Source organism: Pseudoliparis swirei, chromosome 8 (genome assembly GCF_029220125.1).
Source record: "Pseudoliparis swirei isolate HS2019 ecotype Mariana Trench chromosome 8, NWPU_hadal_v1, whole genome shotgun sequence".
Taxonomy (NCBI): Eukaryota; Metazoa; Chordata; class Actinopteri; order Perciformes; family Liparidae; genus Pseudoliparis; species Pseudoliparis swirei.
The window spans coordinates 12,973,872-12,995,018 of record NC_079395.1 but is presented as its reverse complement, the minus strand read 5'-3'; the positions used below and the strand labels follow the sequence as shown (position 1 = coordinate 12,995,018).

The 21,147-nt window shown below is 43.8% G+C and overlaps 3 protein-coding genes across 3 annotated transcripts in view; all 3 read right to left on the bottom strand.

Annotated features, from left to right (window-relative positions):
• The window catches only part of LOC130197719 (receptor-type tyrosine-protein phosphatase S-like), a 73,364-nt gene extending 61,472 nt beyond the window's left edge, over positions 1-11,892 (bottom strand). Inside the window, exon 1 of the mRNA XM_056420556.1 lies at positions 11,230-11,892. The gene's annotated coding sequence lies outside the window, so the exon portion shown is untranslated. The remainder of the gene's footprint in view (positions 1-11,229) is intronic.
• An 82-nt stretch (positions 11,893-11,974) lies between these two features.
• Positions 11,975-16,507, bottom strand: fem1a (fem-1 homolog a). Its single transcript, XM_056420543.1, has one exon. The coding sequence runs from the start codon at positions 15,301-15,303 to the stop codon at positions 13,450-13,452; it is 1,854 nt and encodes a 617-aa protein (XP_056276518.1). The 5' UTR covers positions 15,304-16,507; the 3' UTR covers positions 11,975-13,449.
• A 2,550-nt stretch (positions 16,508-19,057) lies between these two features.
• On the bottom strand, positions 19,058-20,490 carry LOC130197712 (C2 calcium-dependent domain-containing protein 4C). The gene is made up of 2 exons (XM_056420545.1): positions 19,768-20,490; positions 19,058-19,657 (listed from the first exon to the last, which is right to left on the bottom strand). The coding sequence occupies exons 1-2, from the start codon at positions 20,488-20,490 to the stop codon at positions 19,106-19,108; spliced, it is 1,275 nt and encodes a 424-aa protein (XP_056276520.1). The 3' UTR covers positions 19,058-19,105.
• Positions 20,491-21,147: the final 657 nt, after the last annotated feature.

Below are 21,147 nucleotides of genomic sequence, written 5' to 3'. Positions count from 1 at the left end.
CACCTGGAACAGGTGGTGGAGAGGAGGACGTTGAAGAAACTGCTGTCCATATTGGACAACCCGGACCACCCTCTCCACCACCTCCTACAGGGACAGAGGAGTACTTTCTCCAGACGTCTCCTCACGCTCCGCTGCCACAAGGACAGATACAGGAGAACATTCCTGCCGACGGCTATGAGGCTCTATAACAGATCACCTCTTGCCAGATCATAGTGCAATAACTGAATACTTACACTATGTTGATCTGCACTTCACACATCTCATTTGTTTGCACTACACACATACACACACATTTCATTTCATTTGCTCTGCACTCATACACACACTTTGCTTTTTGCACTCTGTCTATATTTAATATTTTTGTATTTGATTTGTCAGTGTTGTTGTGTGTTGTGTATGCATGTGTGTTGTATATTTACATATATATTTTGTTTTGTATTTTACTTGTATACTTCTATATCTTTCATCCCTGTTTCTTATATTTTGTGTTTTGTTTTTATTCTTGTGTGTTGCTGCTAGTCACGACAAATTTCCCCTTAGGGATTAATAAAGTATATATCTATCTACATCTATCTATCTATCTATCTAGATTGCTTGATTATTTGTTGTATGTACTAATTCGGGGGGGGGGGGGGGGGGGGGTTGACTGTTGGCCGACTCCAAACTGCGGTAAATTATGATTTACAATTCTCCTCATTGCATTATTAATTACAAAACTAAATTATGAATGCAATGACTAATTGCACACTAAATCATTAGTTAACCCAAAACATAATAGCTTAGTTGATAATAAAAATGAATAATAAAGTTAACTTACCACACGGTGTATTTTCTTGGGAAATTATAATTACATAATTACATATACATTCTTCACTGTGTCTTAGCCTCATGTCAGTAATATTTCAATAATGTTATTTGTTTAATCAGTGGCCAGGTGTCTCTTGCATAACAGGATTCCAATGTCAATGAGACGTTTACTAAAGGTTACATTAATAATTAGATATCATAATAATAATAATAATGTGTATTTGTTCTATTTATTTTAGAAAATATGATTTAATTTTCATGCTTGAAATAGAGGGATAAAACATTAATGGTTTGATGTAATCCCGCTTGTGTATTTCTTTATGAATATTCATGATGTATTCTCTCTTTCAGATGGTTAAAGTGGATAGTATGAAGTAAGTGCAGACTTACTTACGGTCTATTTGTTGTATCCGACAGATTTAAGTTTCCATTTATTTAAAGCACGATGCATTCTCCAGCTCCCTTTTTTGACAAATGTAGGTATTCAGGTATCGTGGCGTGTGCTTTCTTTGTTTCAGAGCTTTCAAATCTCTCTCACATGTCCCCTGTGTCTGCAGTGGGAAGTTTGCTTTCATACGTTATTATGTGATCTCCAGAATAATAAGAAAACCATGCTGGTTTTCTTATTATCATGAAATAATGATGTCCAAGGGATAAAAATAGCTTATGAGAAAACAGAATTGAAAATTGTTATCTACCTACGTCCTTTCTCTGGCTCTCCCTGGCAGGGAACATTTTGCTTGAGTATTTAATTAACTGATCACCTGCTGCTATCACGGTATATAGAGCATAAGACACCAGAATGCCAAAGTGCTGCTGACGTAACAGTGCACAATCTTCTCAACTCGATAAGCTTTGATTTTCTTTATTTTGGCCACATTTACAGCAACATCCTCGCTGTCTGACCCTTGTGTCTAATCCTACCACAAAGTGAAGGCGTTATTAGCCGTTCATGCTGCACATCAATACAATCACACACCAGCACTTCCAGTATATCTGACCATTTCAGTTGTTAGATCACTCAAAGCCCATAAAACGTTCTGGATGTGCTTAATTTTTTGTTCATCACAACCCCATTTCATAGCCAAGAAAACAATGATTTGTGATTGAGGAACAAAAGAACAGCTGGTGAGTGAAGCGTGACTGAAATCGTCTCCATCCCTAATGTGCCAAAATAAACAAACTAAGTTTCCCTTTGACCTCAATCGCTGCATGTCTAGGACATCGCAAAGCTGCTGCAGCCCAACAATAGTGCTGCAAATGTGCACCCACGCATCTTAAAGGGGCTCCGAGGTCAAACACACCAACACAGATAGAATGAGGCATCCAGTAATGGATGCATTGGTCCAGCAACAGATGGACTGGCTCCTGCTAAGCAGGAAATGTATTACCAAAATGGTATAAAAGTATAGGGCAGATTATCGGAGGGGATCAGAACCGAATCTGTAAAAGTGTTTATAGGGAAAGTGAAGTGAAAGTCAGAGTTAGTGCTGCTGGGAAGAGCCAGCTACAGTACATCTTAACATTTCCTTTATATGAGATACTGTAATATCATTAAATATGGTCACATTAGTATTCGAATATATTGTTCTACAATGTTGGTTTAAATTACATTAATTTAAAGTACATTATTCTCTAACCATTATTTCAACAACTAATGGTCCTTTAATTCATCTCTAATGTAATGCGATCTTATTTTTCACGTGTTACTTTCTTGTAACTGCATCTGCTTGCCGTTGCAAAATGTAAACTAAATGTACAAACCATTCTGAAAAGAGATAAGAAAAGCATATTATACATACTTTCAAATCTTACAGATATTGCGCTAAATGGACAAAATTGCAAAAACAGCTGAATGTTGTTTCTCATATTTATATTTCTTTAACAAAGGTGAGAAAGGTATGACTGAGTTATGTAAGAGTCAGTCTGAATGTGCCCACCATCTATGCTTTAACTTGTCCCAAATGCGGTTCAAATGGGAGCTATGCGTCACACTGTTGGGTGAAATCCTCAAAGCTTCGATTACGACAATTTTCATGCTTTGAAATAAGTTTAAGGATTACTCTCCCCTCCATGAGCTGAGTGAATTTTTCAATGCCTTAGGCTCATAAACCTCTTTCAAACCCCCCTTGGGCTAATGCCAAAAATGCAATGTCATCCAGCGAAGACATGGCTTTTTTCTTCTTTAAAAAAAAAAAATCCACAATTTGCGGATCCAGTTTCCCCTGACAGGTGTAGGTTTTCACCTGACAACAGCGGCATCACCACACAGACACCCACTCAACGTTCACTCAACACAGCTCACAAACAGCCAAACATATTTTCGTAATTTCTTTCGGCGACTCCTTCCTGTTGCTTGCTCCTCGGAGGCAGCCGCTCTTTTGTGCAGCGACTCATTACGCAGGCTGATGGTTGAGTCCTTGTCAACTCACTGGCCAATTAGCATATCTAAGGCTGGCACAGACTCGTCTCCTAGCGGGAGAGAGAACTGTATTTACATACTGATGTCCACACAGTTATGCACTTGCATGTACATCCCTAATTGTTACACAGCTCTGGCATACGAGGGAAGAGGCATTGTTTTAAATTATACGACTGCAGGGCCGGTGCCCATTCAAATGTAAGCCCCGCCTTGGAATCTTTGCATAAATCAATAAATGTCTGTCTATCTATATATGTGTCTGTTGGCTTCACTATCATTTCTCAATAAAAGGAATGATTACAATTCCATGGAGCACACGGGCACGCACAGACGCGCGCACACACACACACACACACACACAGGAGAGTGTTGTGTCTTGTCAGCCACGGATACCTCAGCCAATTAGTGAGCTTCTCCTGGAGCAGGACAAGGCTCCATGACAACAGAGAACACCTTCATCTTCTTAGACGTCATTGTCTTCCTCCCGGCCGATCAACATATTTCAATTGTGCTTCATTAATGAGACATGCCAGACATTTTTACACTCCCTTTTCCAGCAATTTGGCACAACCTACAGATCAGTCAGGAGACAAAGATGGGTGGTGTAAAGCAGATTTTGGGGCTTGTTGATAAGCTCGTCTTGAGAGTGATGACAGGAGCTTTGGGTGCTAACCTCACATTGATTCATCATTCACATAGAATCCACAACCAATGGGGATGTCATCCCCAATGTAATCTCTGTGAATGGACTTCAACTGGATATGTCATTTAGTTGGTTTATAGAATGAATAGCATCTTTTGCATCTACACAACAGACATTTGAAATGGCAACGTATGACCGGGCACAATACTGCCCCATTCACTGTCGCCCACTCGAGTGATTCAATCTTGGAGTAACCCTTTATTCATTCTTTGTCTATGTAAAATATCTCCGGCCTCTTTGGGTGTTGCTTTTTAATTTCATGGAGAAACACTGCAGCGTTTGCCCATGATCCAATGTTCCCCCCGTGTATTTGTGCTGCCATGGTTTCACCTTCCTGGATTGGTCACATGATATGTCATCGGCTGGGAGCTCATTATTTCCCAACGCTGTTCCGCAACAATACTGAGATCACCAAGATACATAACTAGCACCTCACACTGCTTAGTGTTTGGTGTGTGGCGTTTAGCAAAGTCAATACAATACATGACATGATTACCGGTGACTTGAACATTAACCTGAAGAATTCACTGCTGAATGGAAATGACGTGTGAGGCTGTGTGTGCTGGTGAACAAATCCTATTGAGGTGCTACAAAGCAGACCAGCCTCTGCAGCGCTGTCACTAACCAACCATTGCATGACTTCTGGATGAAGATGAGATTTGTGACGCCAAATGAATCTCTCCTTGAGGGAAGGCAAAGTTGTGAAAAGAACTGAAAACCGGAGTAATGGAGTAGAAAAACTGAATGTGTCCTAAGAGAGTGCGTCTAAGTAAGTGAAGAGATTAAATGCTTGTCAACGGTGACAGACTTGCACACGGATGCTTTCCAACAAAGACGAGCCATTACTCTCACCTCCGTCAAATAAATACTTCATCCAACCTGCAGTCAACAAATGTGAGGCTGCATTCAAGAGGCATGTCAACACACACACACACACACACACACACGAATGAAAGAGGCTAATCTTCCAGCTTTTAGGTTTTCTATATCTGTGGGCTGCGGTGAGGGAGCAGAGCGTTGCCTGGATGTTGTCCCCGTTCCATCCTGCTTGGTAAAGGTCTTTCGCAGAACTGTTGCACTGATGCAATAAAGCTGTTCTTCACTAACTGGCATATGGAGGCGTGCCAAACCTGTTTCTATTCTCGCATCTGTAGAGCTGACTACAATGTGGCACACTCAGAGTTAGATAGGTGGAAGAGCGGGCCTATTTGTATTGTTAGGCATTTTTAAACCAGCCCACAGCCATATGCCGGCTCTGTGAGGCTGTACTTTGGCACAGCGGTGCTTTAAGCAACGCGCTCACATCAGCGTGCTCACAATGACAATGCTCACATGCTGATGTCAAGCACGTATAATGTCAGTTTAGTACATATGCATGCTAAAAGGTGCTAATTAGCTGATGATGGAAAGTTAAGTAGTCATCTATGTGATGCAATTCATCCAAAGGAGGACATGAATGTCTGTTTTGTATGGCAATCCATCCTATAGGCCAACCGACCAACAAGCATTGTAAAAATAAAAAAAGCTTTAAAAAAAACGTAGGACAGATTCCCCCCAAAGGGCTATAAAACCTATAATGACATAATGTGTTGTCTTTTGCCACACAACATTTACTATAGTGATATAACACCCTGCACCCATCATAATAACCCATATTAGACCCAGGCATACTGTCTCCATTATTATTATACTGAATAAAGCAAATGTAAATTAAATTCTTATTTCACATTTCACAAGAGCTCAAGAATATTTTGGCACTCATCCAGCCCAAATTAATTCATCCAGCTCTCTATGCATGGGGGACTTTTTCACTCCAAGAGTTGAAAATACTTAAAGGTCTTGTCAAGCGCTTGAGGCAAGGTGCATAGAATATTCCAGCATTTGAGCATTTATTGCCAGCTAACTACACTTCCAAAGTAGACCGTGCCCAGCTCTTTCTTCAAGATCTGATTAGGCAGTTTGTCTTCTGCTTTGTCAGCCATCTTGTCAGTCAGCCCTCCCCTCCTAAGGACTCCTGTCAGTCAGGGATGTCACTGTCGAACCGAGTCAATGGCTGCACCTTCCCACCCCTCATCATTGGATAAGGAGCTGCACTTCAACACATTTAGCCGTTTCCAATGCAAATGTCAGCAAACACACAAGCCTTCAATATGTTCATTAAATAAGAAGAAACTTGTTTTTTGTCTCGCAAACAAGGCGGAGTAACATTTATGCAGAAAGAGACAAAAGCGAAATGTTTTTCAGGAGGAGCAGAAGGAGTTAGCTGTTGAAGTGGAGAGGAGGGTTGACGGAGGACAGCGAGGCAGCGGCAAGATGATGCCTTCTTTTGCACAAGGGAGGAGAGGATGGTGGGGGAGGGGAAAGAAGGAAGATGAAGATGTCTTCAGATGTGGCAGTTGTGATGAAAAGAGAGGCAAACGACTGGAGACAAGAGGTGGAGAAGAGAGGAAGAGCAGAGAGGTGGCGGGGGGGCATTATTCATCCCTGCTGACCCATCAGAATCTCTGATTCATATGGAGAAGGGCATCCGTCAAGTCACAACCTATATATCTTTGCCTTCACTCATACACACACGGACACACGATGAACACACAAAATTCTTCATGATCATCTGGTTAAAAATATGATGACTTGGCTTGTGTTTGAGAGTTCTCCAACCAACTGAGAATGGTTTTCAGTATTATAGTTTTCAATTAATAAAATAAATGACCTTTCTCCATCAGTCAGTTAGGGGAAAATGTAGGCGAACATATAAAAGATGGTGATATTTATTAAATATTTGTGTTGATCATTTGCCAAACTGATGATACACTATATTATCATGTTGTGCAATAGTGATATTGTTCTACAATATCTATGGACAAATGTCTTTGTCACATCCACTGTAATTTAATGATAATGCAATTGTGACAGCTGACACAATAATGTGTACATGTTTAATGGATATTTGATGATGCACATATTCATTATTTGCGGAGAGTATAGTTATGCATTTGTATCATGACATGTGATATTACTTGCAGCAAATAGTATTGTGTAATATGTAATTGATGTCTTCCCATCTCAATCATATATAATAGGCTTTGATGCTATGGTTAAAATAAATATGAAGACACTTTTTTTAATGCCAATTTACATTAGTATATAGCAAATGTATGTCAGTCATACATACATTATCAGAGGGATGTTAAGTGACATAAATTCCATAATATTGCTTTTCCCTCTGCGGGATGATGCATCTCAGGGGACTTCCTGATTAAAATAAATGTTAAATGAATAAATACTTTTACTGCACATCTTAGATCCTCCATTGCTCTTCCTGAAGTTTATTTTCCTCCTTGAAGTCTTTGTATGATTTTAAAGGGGTTGCTCTTTACCCTCATCAAAGGTCTAAAGAAAGAAAGTATCTGAGCTCGATGAATAAAATTGACTTGACATACGTATGTTTGAATATTTTTAATGGGACCTGGATGAAAGCTTTAAAGTTATTGAGAAATACACATTTCAATGATCTTCTTAATATTTTATTTTTATATTATTATTACATCAAACATATTGCCCGGACCTAATGGGTTCATTCTGCATGCCGCCGGCATTGTTTCCAGCAGCCCCTGAATAAACAGGCAGAGAAGCGGAGCAGCCAGTTTGGAAGGCTTTGAAAAGGTCAATTAATATCAATGCCTCGACAACAATAAAGTTTCTGTCTGCTTGTAATACAGGTGGCTACGCTGCCAGCATCAAAGTCTCCGTCCTTCCAGCTGACTGGTGCAACAAGAGCTTCTGACAAAACCCATGGATGGGCATAAAATGTAAAACCAGGGGAGGGAAGTAGAGAGGGGAGCAGTTTGGATAAATCTGAATAATACTTCAATAAGGCCTTTGACGTGAAACCCAAGCGGCTCCACTGGGAGCGCACGTCATCCGGCATATTCAAATCTGGATGGATCTCACAGCGGTATCTGCTCGGAAGGAGCAAGAAACCATAGAGGCCCATGGTTGAACCCTGTAAAAAGCTATTTAAGGGAGTACATGCCATCACTCATTTTAGAAGCTATTCTGAGCAGTGTCTACATGAGGACAGAGGTGCGTATTTGATCTGTTTCCCATAGACAGAGACAGCCAGAGGAAAAGTGCCAGTTAAATAATTCTGCCTTCATTTAATAACTTTTCCCAGTCAAGAAAATGTAAATATCTAGATTCCAGGCCTATGTGAAAGTGGTTGCCTTGGGTTTTCTTCATTTTCAGCACGTAGGGGAGGTGAAAAGACAGGGAATTTTTTTTTAAACTCTAAAGAGAGGAATCCATGTGTATAAATGACTGATTAAAATAATTAGGGGTGTGGAAATGGTCTGGAACAATAACCAGCAAACGGACGGTGCCCGAGGGAAAATTTCCCATCTGTGTGTGGGGAGGAAGACCTCCCTCGGATTCACCACGACAGTGCAATTTTCCAGTTTACACTGGCCACGCAGAGGAAATACAGGAAACCTAAACAGACATTTGGAGTGTACATGATTTAATCTCAAACAAGGAATAGCCCTAGGAAAATGTGTCAGGATGAATCGATGTATCATTAAATTACACTCTGCCTGTATGCATGAGTGGCTGCTTTGACTGCAAATCAAACTATGTATAATTATAGACATGCGAGAGGTCTATGGACTACAAAAGATCTATCTGTGCAGATGAGCTTGTTTTAAGTAATGCTTGGGATCAGAAGATGCAGCAACCACTCTATTGTCTGGAGTTGGGTTAAATAAGTCCATTTGCCTTGCCACCTGGTGCCTTCCACACCAGAAAAAAAACTATAATATTAGAATAATGGTCCATAAGGATTATTAATATACCTCTGATAGCCCTCTCTGAGGTGTTAAGTGTGACATTGTCATAATAGGATTCCTACTTTGCCGTGGCCTCTTTGTAATACTACGATAATGATAAGTGGACTTAAAGCTTCCTCCTTTTAAATATCCTTGACAAATCTATAGGATGCAGGTGCTAGATTTATTGAGTTCAGTTCTACAATGCTTTTGTATGGATTTTTTTTGGGGGGGGGATAGGTCTTCACACCAGACTCATTACACATGGAGAGTGCTTTAAAGGGCCATCAGAAAAAGGCACTTTAAATGAGAGCGGATGAGGAACAAAGGCTTTGCCAGTCTGCCCGGTCCCTCATGCTGCCCAGCCAACAATAAGGGGGGGGGGGACGCGCACTCGCACTGTTGTCCCCAACCAGCCTGCTCTGCACAACCTTTCGCTCCGATGTTCACCCCAAAGTCTCAAGTGACGCTGAGAGATGAACGAGGGGAGAAAAACGCAAAGGAGACCGCCTGAGAGAGACTCACGTTGAAATGCCACCGCGGCGTCGACACACAGGTATTTCTTTCCAAAAGGCGAATCGACAAGTGCACATAACGCGTCCGTGTGGGGTGCGAACACTGTAGAGGAGGAAGGGTGCGGGTTACCTGGGTAGGTGTAGTGCTCCGGCTTCTGGACTGTCTCTTGGGTTCATGTGGGTGGATGTGCAGCAGGAAGCTTCCTCGGAAACAGCAGGGACAAATGTAATCCAGTGGCAGCGGAGCTGCGCTCAAAACACGGTGTGCCTTTGTGGGGGATGCGCGCACACATCGCCGGTGCGTCCCTCTCCCTGCTGGCGGTCGACCGAGCTCTCGGGAACGCAGCGGGTCACGGGCTGCTCCTCAGCCCCTTTGTCGGGAGAGCATAGCCGGTCGGACGGCCTCAGATACTGCTGGTTGATGTCATTGATACTCCCTGCCTTCTTCCTTAATGCCCTCCCTCTCCTCCCTCTCCTCCCCTCTATCACTTTCTCTCTCTCAAACACACCGGAGCTCTCCCCCTCCCTCCTTCACATGACGTGATGCAGGCAATGTCTCCAATAGCAACCGTATCCCCCCCATCACCCCTATTAGCCCAATTTCCCCCCTCCACCCGTACCTCCACCCCCGGATCGCTGACTGGAGGAAAATAAGTGGTGCTGAGGCAGGTCGGTCCTGTGCATTGGTGACAGTTTGTTCTCCCCAGTGCTCCCCAGGGGCCACAATGAAGATAAGCACCTTGAAACCCCGTAGTTTCACATAATATAGTATCTAATTATAGCTGTTGGCAGCCAGCCAGCGCACCCCTACTCCTCCAGAGCAAAACGTCCTCACTAAATTACATAGGACACTTTAAAATATCACTATGGGGCATTGTGGGGATTTATTAATAACACCATGGGAGGTACAATAACATTGTATGAGATCATTTGTTTTTGTGGAGTTAATAACCTTACAGGTATACGTGTTGTGCTCAGTTTTAAGTGTATTAGGTTCACCTTGTTAAAACTAATGCAGTCTAATACGACATTATTCAAACGTTCATGAATGTTTGAATATTCCGATTTAGTGGAAGCTGTTTTGGAAAAATGTTGATTGAACTTTATGGTAGTGTTGTTAAATTGCACTGCTACAGCCTGCTGAGAGGTGTTTGTGCACATGCTCAATCAATCAAAATCTCTAATAATCAAAAACACGATCGTAGCTCGCAAGGAAGCATCGCATGGATGACCCTTAACAAAGAAACAGATGTTATGCTGTTTTCATTTGCTTCACGATATAAAAATGTAAAATACTCCAGACATGGACCACATCTGATATACAATTATTGTTCCACTCATTTAGATTTAAAACATCTATAAAAAATGTAGACATATCCGTGAGCAAAGCCCCGATACTGAAACATACACAGATGAACACAGGCTGGTGTTTCTTAAGATTTGGTCTTATTTAGGTCACACGACACGACAGAACCGACCGCCTCCAGGTCCAAATGTGAGGTGTTGGAGGTGTGTTCTCTTTGCTGATCCCCGTGCAGCGCTCTGCAAACACACTTCAGGGATATGTTCACCCACAAACACCACACATGCATACTCAGCTCTGCCTTATAACTTGGTTAAAAATAAAACACTCAACAACTTATTCGCTGTGACACAAAGACCATTTGACAAAGTGTGAGACAAAGAAAATAAATCCACCGACTGTCATCGCTTCAGATTGTACCTGAAAGCTGCAGTGTCTTGCAGGGACAAAGGCTGGTTTATTTCCGTTGTTGCTATAGTGACATCTAGTGGGAAGTTACCATTATGTGATGTTGCATTCACTTGCCATTGGAAACAAGGTCCATGAAGAAGGATTTTTTTTTCTCCAACATTAACAACTGTGGCTGTCTTGGACCTCTTAGGTCCTGCATCCAATGTCAATATGTTCTATATGTCTATGGTAATGATTACCACACTCACCCGGCACCCTTTCCAGAGAGGTCGGAGGTCAGGGCAGCTATCCAGTGCCCTTGGATGTATGATCTTGTTCAGCAGGGTTGACACACGAAATGAACCCCTCTTTAGCAGCTGCAGCTTCTTTTCCTCACTCTGCTCACATGACACCCGTCACATGCCGGACATCAATATTTAGGTAAATATATATTCTTGCTCGTATTGCATCTGTTTTCAGTCAGAATAAAGCAGTCTCTGTGGTCTGAGTGCCGTCTCTGCCAGTCACCTCGTGACCTGCCCGCTGGTATAGCGTTACAGTATTCCCATTTCCAGAGTTTACGCTAGGGCAAAAGATCCCTAAAATTAGCAGGGTAAGTGCCCTGTCTCCAACGCTGCCCTGCAGCAGTGACGTTAATTGCACTCTATTTATACCTGAAGAGTACAGGCCGCAGAAAGATCACGTTTCTGTTATGCTTTATTTCAGTGCCCTGAAGTTCATGTGAGCAGAGGAAAGCCCATGTTTAGTTTGAAGAGCTGAATCAAGTGGGTATTGTAATTGTATCTACTACCAACACTTAGTATGCTTCTTCCACTTTAGAAATAAGCAAATCGGATGTTTTTGGCTGCTGCGCGGGTCTTTTTATGTCTTTCATGTGACCATTTCAATCCCTCTAAATATGTAATGATGATCTAAATGAAGCAAATGTCGCCATTATAAGCAACAGCACTCACGTTAAAGAACTAGTGACAAACCAGAGCAGAGAAACAGAAATCCTTTTCAATTTTTAGATAGTGCCTAGTTTTCAAATCACAAACAATTCAACATACAATTTTCCAACATGTAGAAAAGACACAGCAAATCTAATATCACCCACACATGCAAGCACACAAAGAATATGTTGCGATACTAAATTCTATTCAAGTATCTCGAACTCACTTCTTGAGTTATGAATGGGTTGCGAGAGAGAAAGGCAGAGACGGTTCACAGCCTCAATGTAAGTGTTCCATTTAGGATTTAGAGCCTCTCCGTGTGCCTCGCACAGACAGACAAATAAAACTAGAGACTATTAATAGTAAGACTAAGACGCAGAAACAGCCGATCCATTTCTGTGTACTGCACTTGAGGTTAAAGGGAAAATTCACTCCAAAAGAGAATTGACTCATGATTCCAGTTTACTTGAGGATTTCCCCCACAGAAACCAACAAGAGGCTCAAGCTCTGTGCAGCTCTTCACAATATGTCCTCGTTCTGCTGCTGCTTCTTTGCCTGAGTAAATTGGATGCATCAGTCGATGTCGTCATCAACCCGAATCGAGGGCCGTAGGCACACTTTAGGCAGAAATGCAAAGAAAACATTCGTTGTTCGTGAGTTCAGGAGATACCCATCACCCGTTTGATCTATTACCATATTGAGATAAGCATGTCAAACTGAAGGATAACCCCATGTGGAATCGGTTCACGTAATGAATTTTTGCTTGAAAAATGTGCCTCTGATTGGCGTATCACAAACTGCATAGGTAATGTGTGTGTGTGGAGATGCTCACAAGGGATACCACAGACGTCCTGGATCTTCTTCATGTGCGCCACCACTTTACTTCTGCTTAGAATTAGGTAGATAATTAGTTGCTTCCCATGTTTCCCCCAGTAGACTGTAACAGAACATCGCTCCGTGGCTGACATGTGGCACAGAAAGTTCAAACACCTTCCCATATCAAAGAAACATAAGACGGTTTACAGAAAGTAGAATCAGCTAAAATCACCAGCAAGCAAGTTTGTTCAAATCCCTCCTTTCCTAATGAATTTGCAGAAGAAAAACAGAAAAGAAACAAGTGAGCTACCATTTCTTCATTTTTCGTGCATGTTATCTGGCTACTTTGTTCAGATAAATCCAGTATCACTAAACCTCATCTTTCATACGGCCCAGCCACCAAACACACTCAAGCAGCGTCATACTGCAAGTCTCCTTTTCACCGGCACAACAAGACAAAAAGGGGGGGAAATGCATGAAAGTACATTTCAACCAGCTTTGAATAGCAGCGAAAATCAACCATCGCTTTGTATTTTGACAATGTTAGAATGATGTCAGTCAGAGATTTGTATTTGGATGTTTATTGCGAAAGCGATGTCTGACAAAGCAAAGGCCGAAAGGAGACACAGACGGGGAGGAGGAAGCTGGTGGCAGCTCACAGTACGGTATGGGGCACAACAGGGTAGTGCAGGGTGCCTCATCGGGGGACAGGAGTGGACGTCAGTGCAGTTCAATGAAGGCCTCCATCTCCTCAGAGATGAGTCCCCTGTACGGCAGTCTGTGCTTCTCAATGGCACGCGCCGCCAGGCACTGAAGGGTGACGTAGTTCAGCGGGGCGAGGGCCGGGTGCCCGCTGCTCCGCTCGTCCAGCAGCTCGTAGGCCGTCTTCCTCTGTGCATTGGTGGCGTCGAAGTGAGCCCCGGCCTTCACGAGCAGCGTCATGATCTCCGGAGAACCGTTGTTACTCGCGATGTGCAGAGGCGTATTGTTTTCACTGTCGCGTGAATCCACGTCGGCGCCGCACTCCAGCAGCAGCGCCGCCACCGCCGGGGAGGGGAAGCGGCCGACGGGGTAGCGGCCGACGGACGTGGTTTCCTTGTCGACGGCCATGTGGAGCGGCGTGAAGCCGCTGCGACCCCGCGGGTTCAGCTTGAGCAGGCGGTACACCGTGTGCTTCTTCTGGTGCTCCTGCTCGGGGCTGCACTCCAGCCTCTCCAGCAGGAAGATGAGGTGCAGGATGATGGAGATCGCTTTGGTGAATTGAGGCGCCTCGGGAGGATTGTCCCTCTGCGCCACGGCTCTCTCTACCTCCCTCACGCTTTTCCCCAGCACGGTCATCAGGTCGTGAAAGGTCACGCGGGTCGACAGGGTGCCTTTGGCCCGGTCTTGAAGAACATAAGAGAAAAGCTCAGCAAAAGACAGGAAACTGGAGGCGGTCATGGGACTGAGAGGGTCCAGGTTGCTCTGCTGCATGTCTAAAGCATATTTCCAAAGGCTGATGCAGCGTTCAAAGTTGCCCGAGTCAGCATACACAGCTCCCCTGTAACGGATGTAATAAGAGGTGTCCGGGTGGGACGGCCCCAGGATGCGCTCTCGAACCAACAAAGCCTGCATCCTCATTTCATCCGGGTCTGTGATCAAGGCTTCCAGCTCCTCTGCAGTGCTCACCTCCTGTGCACAGCCATAGGCGGGGATGGGAGGGCCAGCTGGAGGCTTGGCCAGGGATCCAGCTTTGTCCCCGGGTTGCCTCAGCTCTATCGCCCTCCTCCAGTACCTCATCGCCCCCAAGAGATCACGCTTCTTGTCCACAAAAGTAGCCCCAAGGAGTTCCAGTGCATCGATGCGTTCCTCTCGGGAGGTGCGGGGCTGGTGGGCGAGATACTCTACAATGTTGGTGTGGCCCGTGACGCTCGCAGCGAGGAGTGGGGTCATTCTGTATCCATCTCGCTCCATGCGAGCGCTGCACTTCAGCAGCATCTTCATGATGTCCAGGCTCCCCGACTCCGCGCAGTCGTGGAGAGCCGTGTTCCCCTTGACGCTCTTGCGGTTGACGTCGGCGCCGCGGTCCACGAGGAACTTGGCGATCTCCTTGTGGCCCTTGTAGCAGGAGATCATGAGGCACGTGTGTCCGTGGCGGTTGGCCACCTCCATGTCGGCTCTGTGCTCCACCAGGTAGCGGACGATCTGCAGGTGGCCGTCGAAGCAGGCGGCTCGCAGCGGCGTGGAGTTGGTGACCGTCGCGTTGTTCACCGAGGCGCCGTGTTTCAGGAGCGTCCTGACCACCAGGAGGTGACCGGCGGCCGAGGCTGCCCACAGCGGCGGAGCCCCCTCGATGGTCTCGCCATCAAAGTTCACCGCCCCGCCGAGTTCGACATGAGCTCGGCAGTGCTCGAGGAGGTAGTCCACCACCTCCAGGTGTCCGTACCGAGAGGCGACCAGCAGCGGGGTGCCTCCCAGCGTTTTCTCCTCGGCGAGAGCCTCCAGCTCCTCTGCACTTTTGTTGCTCAGCAACTTCTGGATAAGTTTCAGCTTACCATCTCTGGCCGCGCTGAACACCGCCGTCGGCACGTCCATGTCACAGGCTCGGTGCTAACGCCGACCCCATAACGACTCGTTTACGGACGACTTTGTTTTAAAGAGCAGAGAGCGGAACTCTTAATTTGGACTCGGTTTCTAGCTGGCATCTTTCTGCCATTTTGAGGGTGCTGTCAAGATGGCGTGTGTGTTGTTTGACAGGTCTATGTTTACGATTGGAGCGGTGCATTGTGGGGGACGTAGTTTAGACGGAAGTCCTCCGTGCCGGAGCGTGAGGTTGTGTGCGTTTAAAGAGAACTACACGTCCCATGTACCGTGGGGTTTAAATGACCTATCAGCCGATGGGCTCGTTTGTTATGGTTGTTCCGCCAGCCTCGGACAGAGAGAGCCAGCTGGTGGCCGGTTCACAAACTGAATGCACCAACTGTGAGAGGTACACTGCTCCATGGACAAAAACATGGTCGTATAGAGAGGTATTATATGGACATACCTGCAAAATACATCCACACAATCCCACACGAATGCATGGTTATTTTGAAATCAACACACATAGGCTATATGAACAGAGGAGTGTGTCTTTGTAATACAACATTTTCCTTCTTTTTTTTAACTATCAACTAAACCAACGGTCATATCTGGCCATCCTTTTAAGTCTTGAGTCTAAATTATAGAGGCTGAATAGCTCAACTCAACAACACAGTCAGAGGGCGTCTGAGGCCCCTGCATTGTGAGCACACAGCTCATGTCACATTAATAGGGTTGTGAATAACAAGATGGCTACACCGTGCTTCACTGTATCCTGTGTTAGTTGCAGAGTGGTTTTACAACGGAAGTCATTTGTTTTCCTTTGTGGTGTTCGGACATTCAAATAGCACATAACTATAATATCTTTAGAACCCTGATGTTAAAAAGGGGATGAGATACATCGATCAAATACACATCAAAATAGTAAGATGGAAACATACATGATGCATCTGAACATCCTGCAGAGTCTTGAAGAGATCACATTACTCTATCCTCATATGCAAAGCCAACGGTAAAAATATTGATTGAATATTGACATGCATGATGCTTTGCGTGAACAATGGACAGTGGAATGTTGATATTTACGTTGTCTTCGGCATCTCTGCACATGAAAAATAATCCACTTACTTTCACATTCATAAATGCAGTGTAGCATGCATATCGAAGCTGTTGATGAGAGTAGGATTATAATATGCTATGAATTCATTGAATAAATTCACTATCAATAAGGATATGAAAACTGGAGTAATGACATGACACCTCTGCATGCTGACAGCCTCACAGATCTGGATGGCATTTTCAATTATTTTTGTACAATTTGTCTCATGTTCTTTTCATAGAATATAGTATGTATTCTTAAAACTAATTCAAATAAATAGATATATTTAAACAAGGCAACAGTGGTCATGTACAAAGTAACTTCAACATCAAACTACAGAAGAGTCCATTATTACTTTGCTGGCTGTGTGATATGGCTTTGTAAAAAAACGGATGTAATCTTTTTTTAGCGTGAGTGGTTGGTGAATATGAAAGTGCCTGAGTTGCAGCTCAAGTATAACTTTGGCAAAGCCTCTTCATTCGCTCAATATCCCAAAGAGAGCGATTGGCATAATAACAAGCTCAATGTATCTAATGAAGGAGTTCAAGTGTTTTTCAAACTTAATCAGTCATGAAACAACTGTCATCAGATTGGGATTATAGAGTTTGCTTGATTCTGATTAATGCACAGACATATGCAGCACCTACTTTTTTAAGTGAGTCCATCACACTTCAAACCGTGAAGAAGAGCGCAAAGACAACCATCAATAATCAAAAGTGTTCTCACTTTGGCAAGAAGTCTTGTCTTAATGTAGGACCCAATTATTAATAGTAAGATGCTGATTGAGAAAATATGTTTTCAGAGACTTTAATATCTTTGAAAGAAAAATAGGTTATCGTCTGATGTTTTGCTTAATTTAGAGAATATTAGACAATCACTCTTTAATAATGTACTTCACCAATTCTACAAAGGGAAACATATTGACTTAATTTCTCTTCACCCGTTTAAACTCATTTTTAATTTATATGTTAGTGGCTAATGCCGTTTCTTTAACCTCACAGATGAGTGTGTCCCACGTGGATGCTTGTTATGACTTATTTCAGCGCTTTATAAGCAAATGGAGATGTCTAAACTGAGTTTCTTTTCATGAAATGCATTTTTCTTTTTTTTTCAGATTCAGACGAGCGCCTGTCCCCAAAATAAAGAAGACACACCAGACAGGCCATCGGTCAATTCAAAGTTGGCAGGAATGGTTTTGATCCTTTCAATTTGACAATATTGCTCAGGCATTGTGAGGCCTCAATCTGATGTTTCACCAGTAGAGGAGGCATATGATCCACACTTGGCTCATGCTCTTCAGTACTGAGTAGGACCTGCACTGCATGCCTGAGTGTCGGCTCCAGTGTATGTTTTGTATTCCTCCTCTTTCCATTTACTAAAGGTATTGCATATATAAATCAAGATAGCCTCTAAAGCAGGAGAATGAGTGCCATTATTTGTTCAGGGGCTACGGCTTTGCCTCCTACCATGCTTAATTAATAACTATTTCAATCTCACTGGAGCACAGCCTGAATAAAGAACATGTTTTGAAAATTAAACATGGACTTTGAATGCACAGAAAGACAATATTATGTGCCGAGATTAAGTATTAAAAGCCTCACAAATGACAGCCTTCCTTTCCCAGCCTATACTTAATTGCAAAAATGAACAAATTGGCAGGGTTTATAATCAGAGGGGTTGCTCTTGATCCTGCTGAATTATTAGAGGACACAATCACCGAGACAAAGCCGGAGGGTAAAAAACCCCAGTGAAAGTTTAGCATTTTTATTTATACGTTCAAAAGCATGTCACGTAACAGTCATATTAACATTACATCCATTGGCAATTCAAATCAGATTTTCATATATAAATTATTTCCAGTACACAGAGGCATTATTAGTTTACACAGGAATGTGCAAAACCCACAAGTTATATTACGACATTATTACAAAAGCTCCAGCTCCAGCCTTAACAAGATCATCATTGTACCACAGCTGGTATGATATTGAGCCACACCACAATGCTCATGAGAGAAGGCAACACTTTTTGTAACTCAGTGCTTCGAGAAAAATACACAAACAAGGACAACAACTCCACTGGTCACATTAATAATACACTGGTAAGCATGTAAATAATGGTGGTTTGTTTTACCTGGACAGAACTCTGTAAAGAGGCTAGTGATGGCTGCTTGATAAAGTGGGACTTTTATTCTACAGAAGCTTTTTTTGTTGTCCATTGATTTACATAACACAATATGGAAGATACAACTTCCTTGTCATCAGCATGCTTTCATTTGCCCAGAATTCATCAGATCTGATCAGTGGGACAACAACGTAGCCAGAGAAGTATGGGGTCAGATCAGTTTTAATAATTGCAAATGCACAAAGAGAGACTCACAAATGCAAACATAAAGATTCACAAATATATTCGATTTACAAATGCACGCAGATCGATTCACAAATACATTCCAATGCACACATAAATAAATGTGCGATTTGTTGGTTTGTGGACCGCACTGCATTTGTTTGTGGATCGCTACACATTTTTTGCACAGGTTTTTGAGACTCCCCTGTCGTGGCTCGATGCGTTTTTTTCAACATAGACTGAATATATATGACATTTGTGAATCTTTGTGTTTGCATTTGTGAGTCTCTCTGTGTGCATTTGCAGTTATTGAGACTGATCTGAGCCCTCAAGATGTGGAGCTGCTTGTTTTGAACCCAGTCTTGCAGGGACTCCCTAGAGGCCTGCGAGCAGCTCACTGAGCAGCACCTCCCTTTCGCCGAGAAGCACGTTTCTCCGCAGACTGGTTCCTTTGTTCACTACTTTTATCTTCATGGCCAGAGACTTTACTTGTGTCTGGGGCAGCGCATCAAAAAAAAAGTCCTCGTTGAATACTGGATTCCTGCTGTTCTTGATGATGGTGCTCCTCTGTTTCTGCTGCTTGCCAGGGTTCAGGTAGAGTGCTACACAACAGTTGATGCTTCTCAGGTCAGTCTGCTGGTCATACAGGGCCTCGGCTGTGAGCACACGCACCCTCAGCCGAGCGGCCTCTGGGTCGTAATGGGTGCTCAGCCTCAGTGTTCCCCCCTTGTGGAGGTTGATGGTGTGCTCACGCTGCAGAAGGTCTGACGCTGTGGCCCCCCGGCCTCTGCCTTTACATCCACGGTAGGCGGGAGAGGGAGGGCAGCGCATGTGGCGGCGCTGCATGTTGGGGCTGGTGTCTGCTGAGCTGCATTCATCAGTGGAGAGAGAACTGTGGCGTGCCAGGGAGCGCTTGGCACGAGACACCTTGAGGGAGGGAGAGGTAAACATAAGCAACAGGTTAACACACAGAAAGAAGCCTCAGTGTGACTCAAACAAGGAAAACATGTTTTTACGCTGACAGAAACACTGCTCACCTTGGCTTGTGTCTCCTGGGTAATGGAGCGGAGGAGGGAGGCAGAGCGGGACAGCAGGGGGGAGGCAAAGGGGGACGATTCTGCTGAGGAGCAGGTGTCGCTCTCTCCGCCGCTGAAATAGCGGTATGAGTTTGGGTCAGCTGGGGCCAGAAGAGCCCCCCCATGGGAGCGTCTTTGGGAGTTCGGGGAGGTGAGAGGGCTGTTGGGGTCGCTGTGGAACAGGCTCTCCTTGCGGCGGGTATGAGGAGACTCCACCAGGGTGGAAAAGCCATATGAGGTCTGAGCCTTGGGGACATAAGGCAGAGACATTGCAGTCTGTGACTGGGGGTCAGCGTTAGTGTCCACAGAGCCCGGACCCGGTTCCTCAACACTCTCTATTTGGATGATGTGACGGTTGGCTGACTTCTGGAGATTGCGTGTGTCCCCTCCCTGCAGGCGTGAAAAGAGGCGAGGGCTGCAGGGGTTCTTGCTGCTCCGGGCTCTGGGGCTCTGGCTGCAGATGGCATGTTCAGAAACAGAGGGTCGTAATGTGGAGAAGTGCTGAAGTTCCGGGGTTAGAGACTCCTCTGGTGGGCAGCAAATGAGTTTAGGGGGGATGAAGAAATCAGGGATCTTTGCTGGAGTCATGACATTGACATAAACTGAGATAGGAATGGCCTCTATTGTCTGGGGGTGATGGGGTTTGGTCTCCACAGAGCTACGCAGCTTCTCCAGCAGCCACATGTCCACTCAGACACTTCCGCTCACACTTAACTCTGTGAACAGAAAAGTAATGCATAACGAGGTAAAAACACACATATAACAACACAATTATCCCCTTTTGTTGATGTTCGCCTTTTTAGTAATATTGTTGATCAAATAGTATTCCTCCTAAGGCATAGCCCTAATTACGTGTCTTTATTTTAGACTGTAGTTGAAATAAATCCCTTGAACCAGAAATTCAGTAAAGGAAAATACGAATAAGCATTTAAGCAGCCAATATAAAACATTCCTTTCACAATTAATTTTTCAAAAGATCATCTAAGTATTTCCAAAGAGCACTTTAATTGTGAAGCAATAGACAAATATAAACAACTTCATCTTCTCTTATTGTACTATTGCGATTATCTCAAACAAAGTCAACGTTTCAACAAATCAAACTACAATTGTGTTTTGTTCTCATTAAAAACAAGTTTTTGGAAGGTGTATTGCTCAATGAAAGACTCATTTAATGAGTCAAGGAAAATCTGCGGAAAAATCTGAGCTTTTTTTTTACGAAAAACTTTTTTTCTGAAAAAAAGAAGAAGCTGCGTTCACACACGCCTCGTCTCCCATGGACATGAAATATAAACCAACCTGTTGGCTGATGGACTCTCGTCTTTCGAGGAGTGGATCGCCGGC

Coding starts and splice junctions, on each gene's coding strand:
- fem1a (XM_056420543.1), bottom strand. CDS start 15,303: ATGGACGTGCCGACGGCGGTGTTCAGCGCGGCCAGAGATGGTAAGCTG.
- LOC130197712 (XM_056420545.1), bottom strand. CDS start 20,490: ATGTGGCTGCTGGAGAAGCTGCGTAGCTCTGTGGAGACCAAACCCCAT. Junction 19,658..19,767: donor CCCAGGAGACACAAGCCAAG/GTGAGCAGTGTT, acceptor CCCTCCCTCAAG/GTGTCTCGTGCCAAGCGCTC.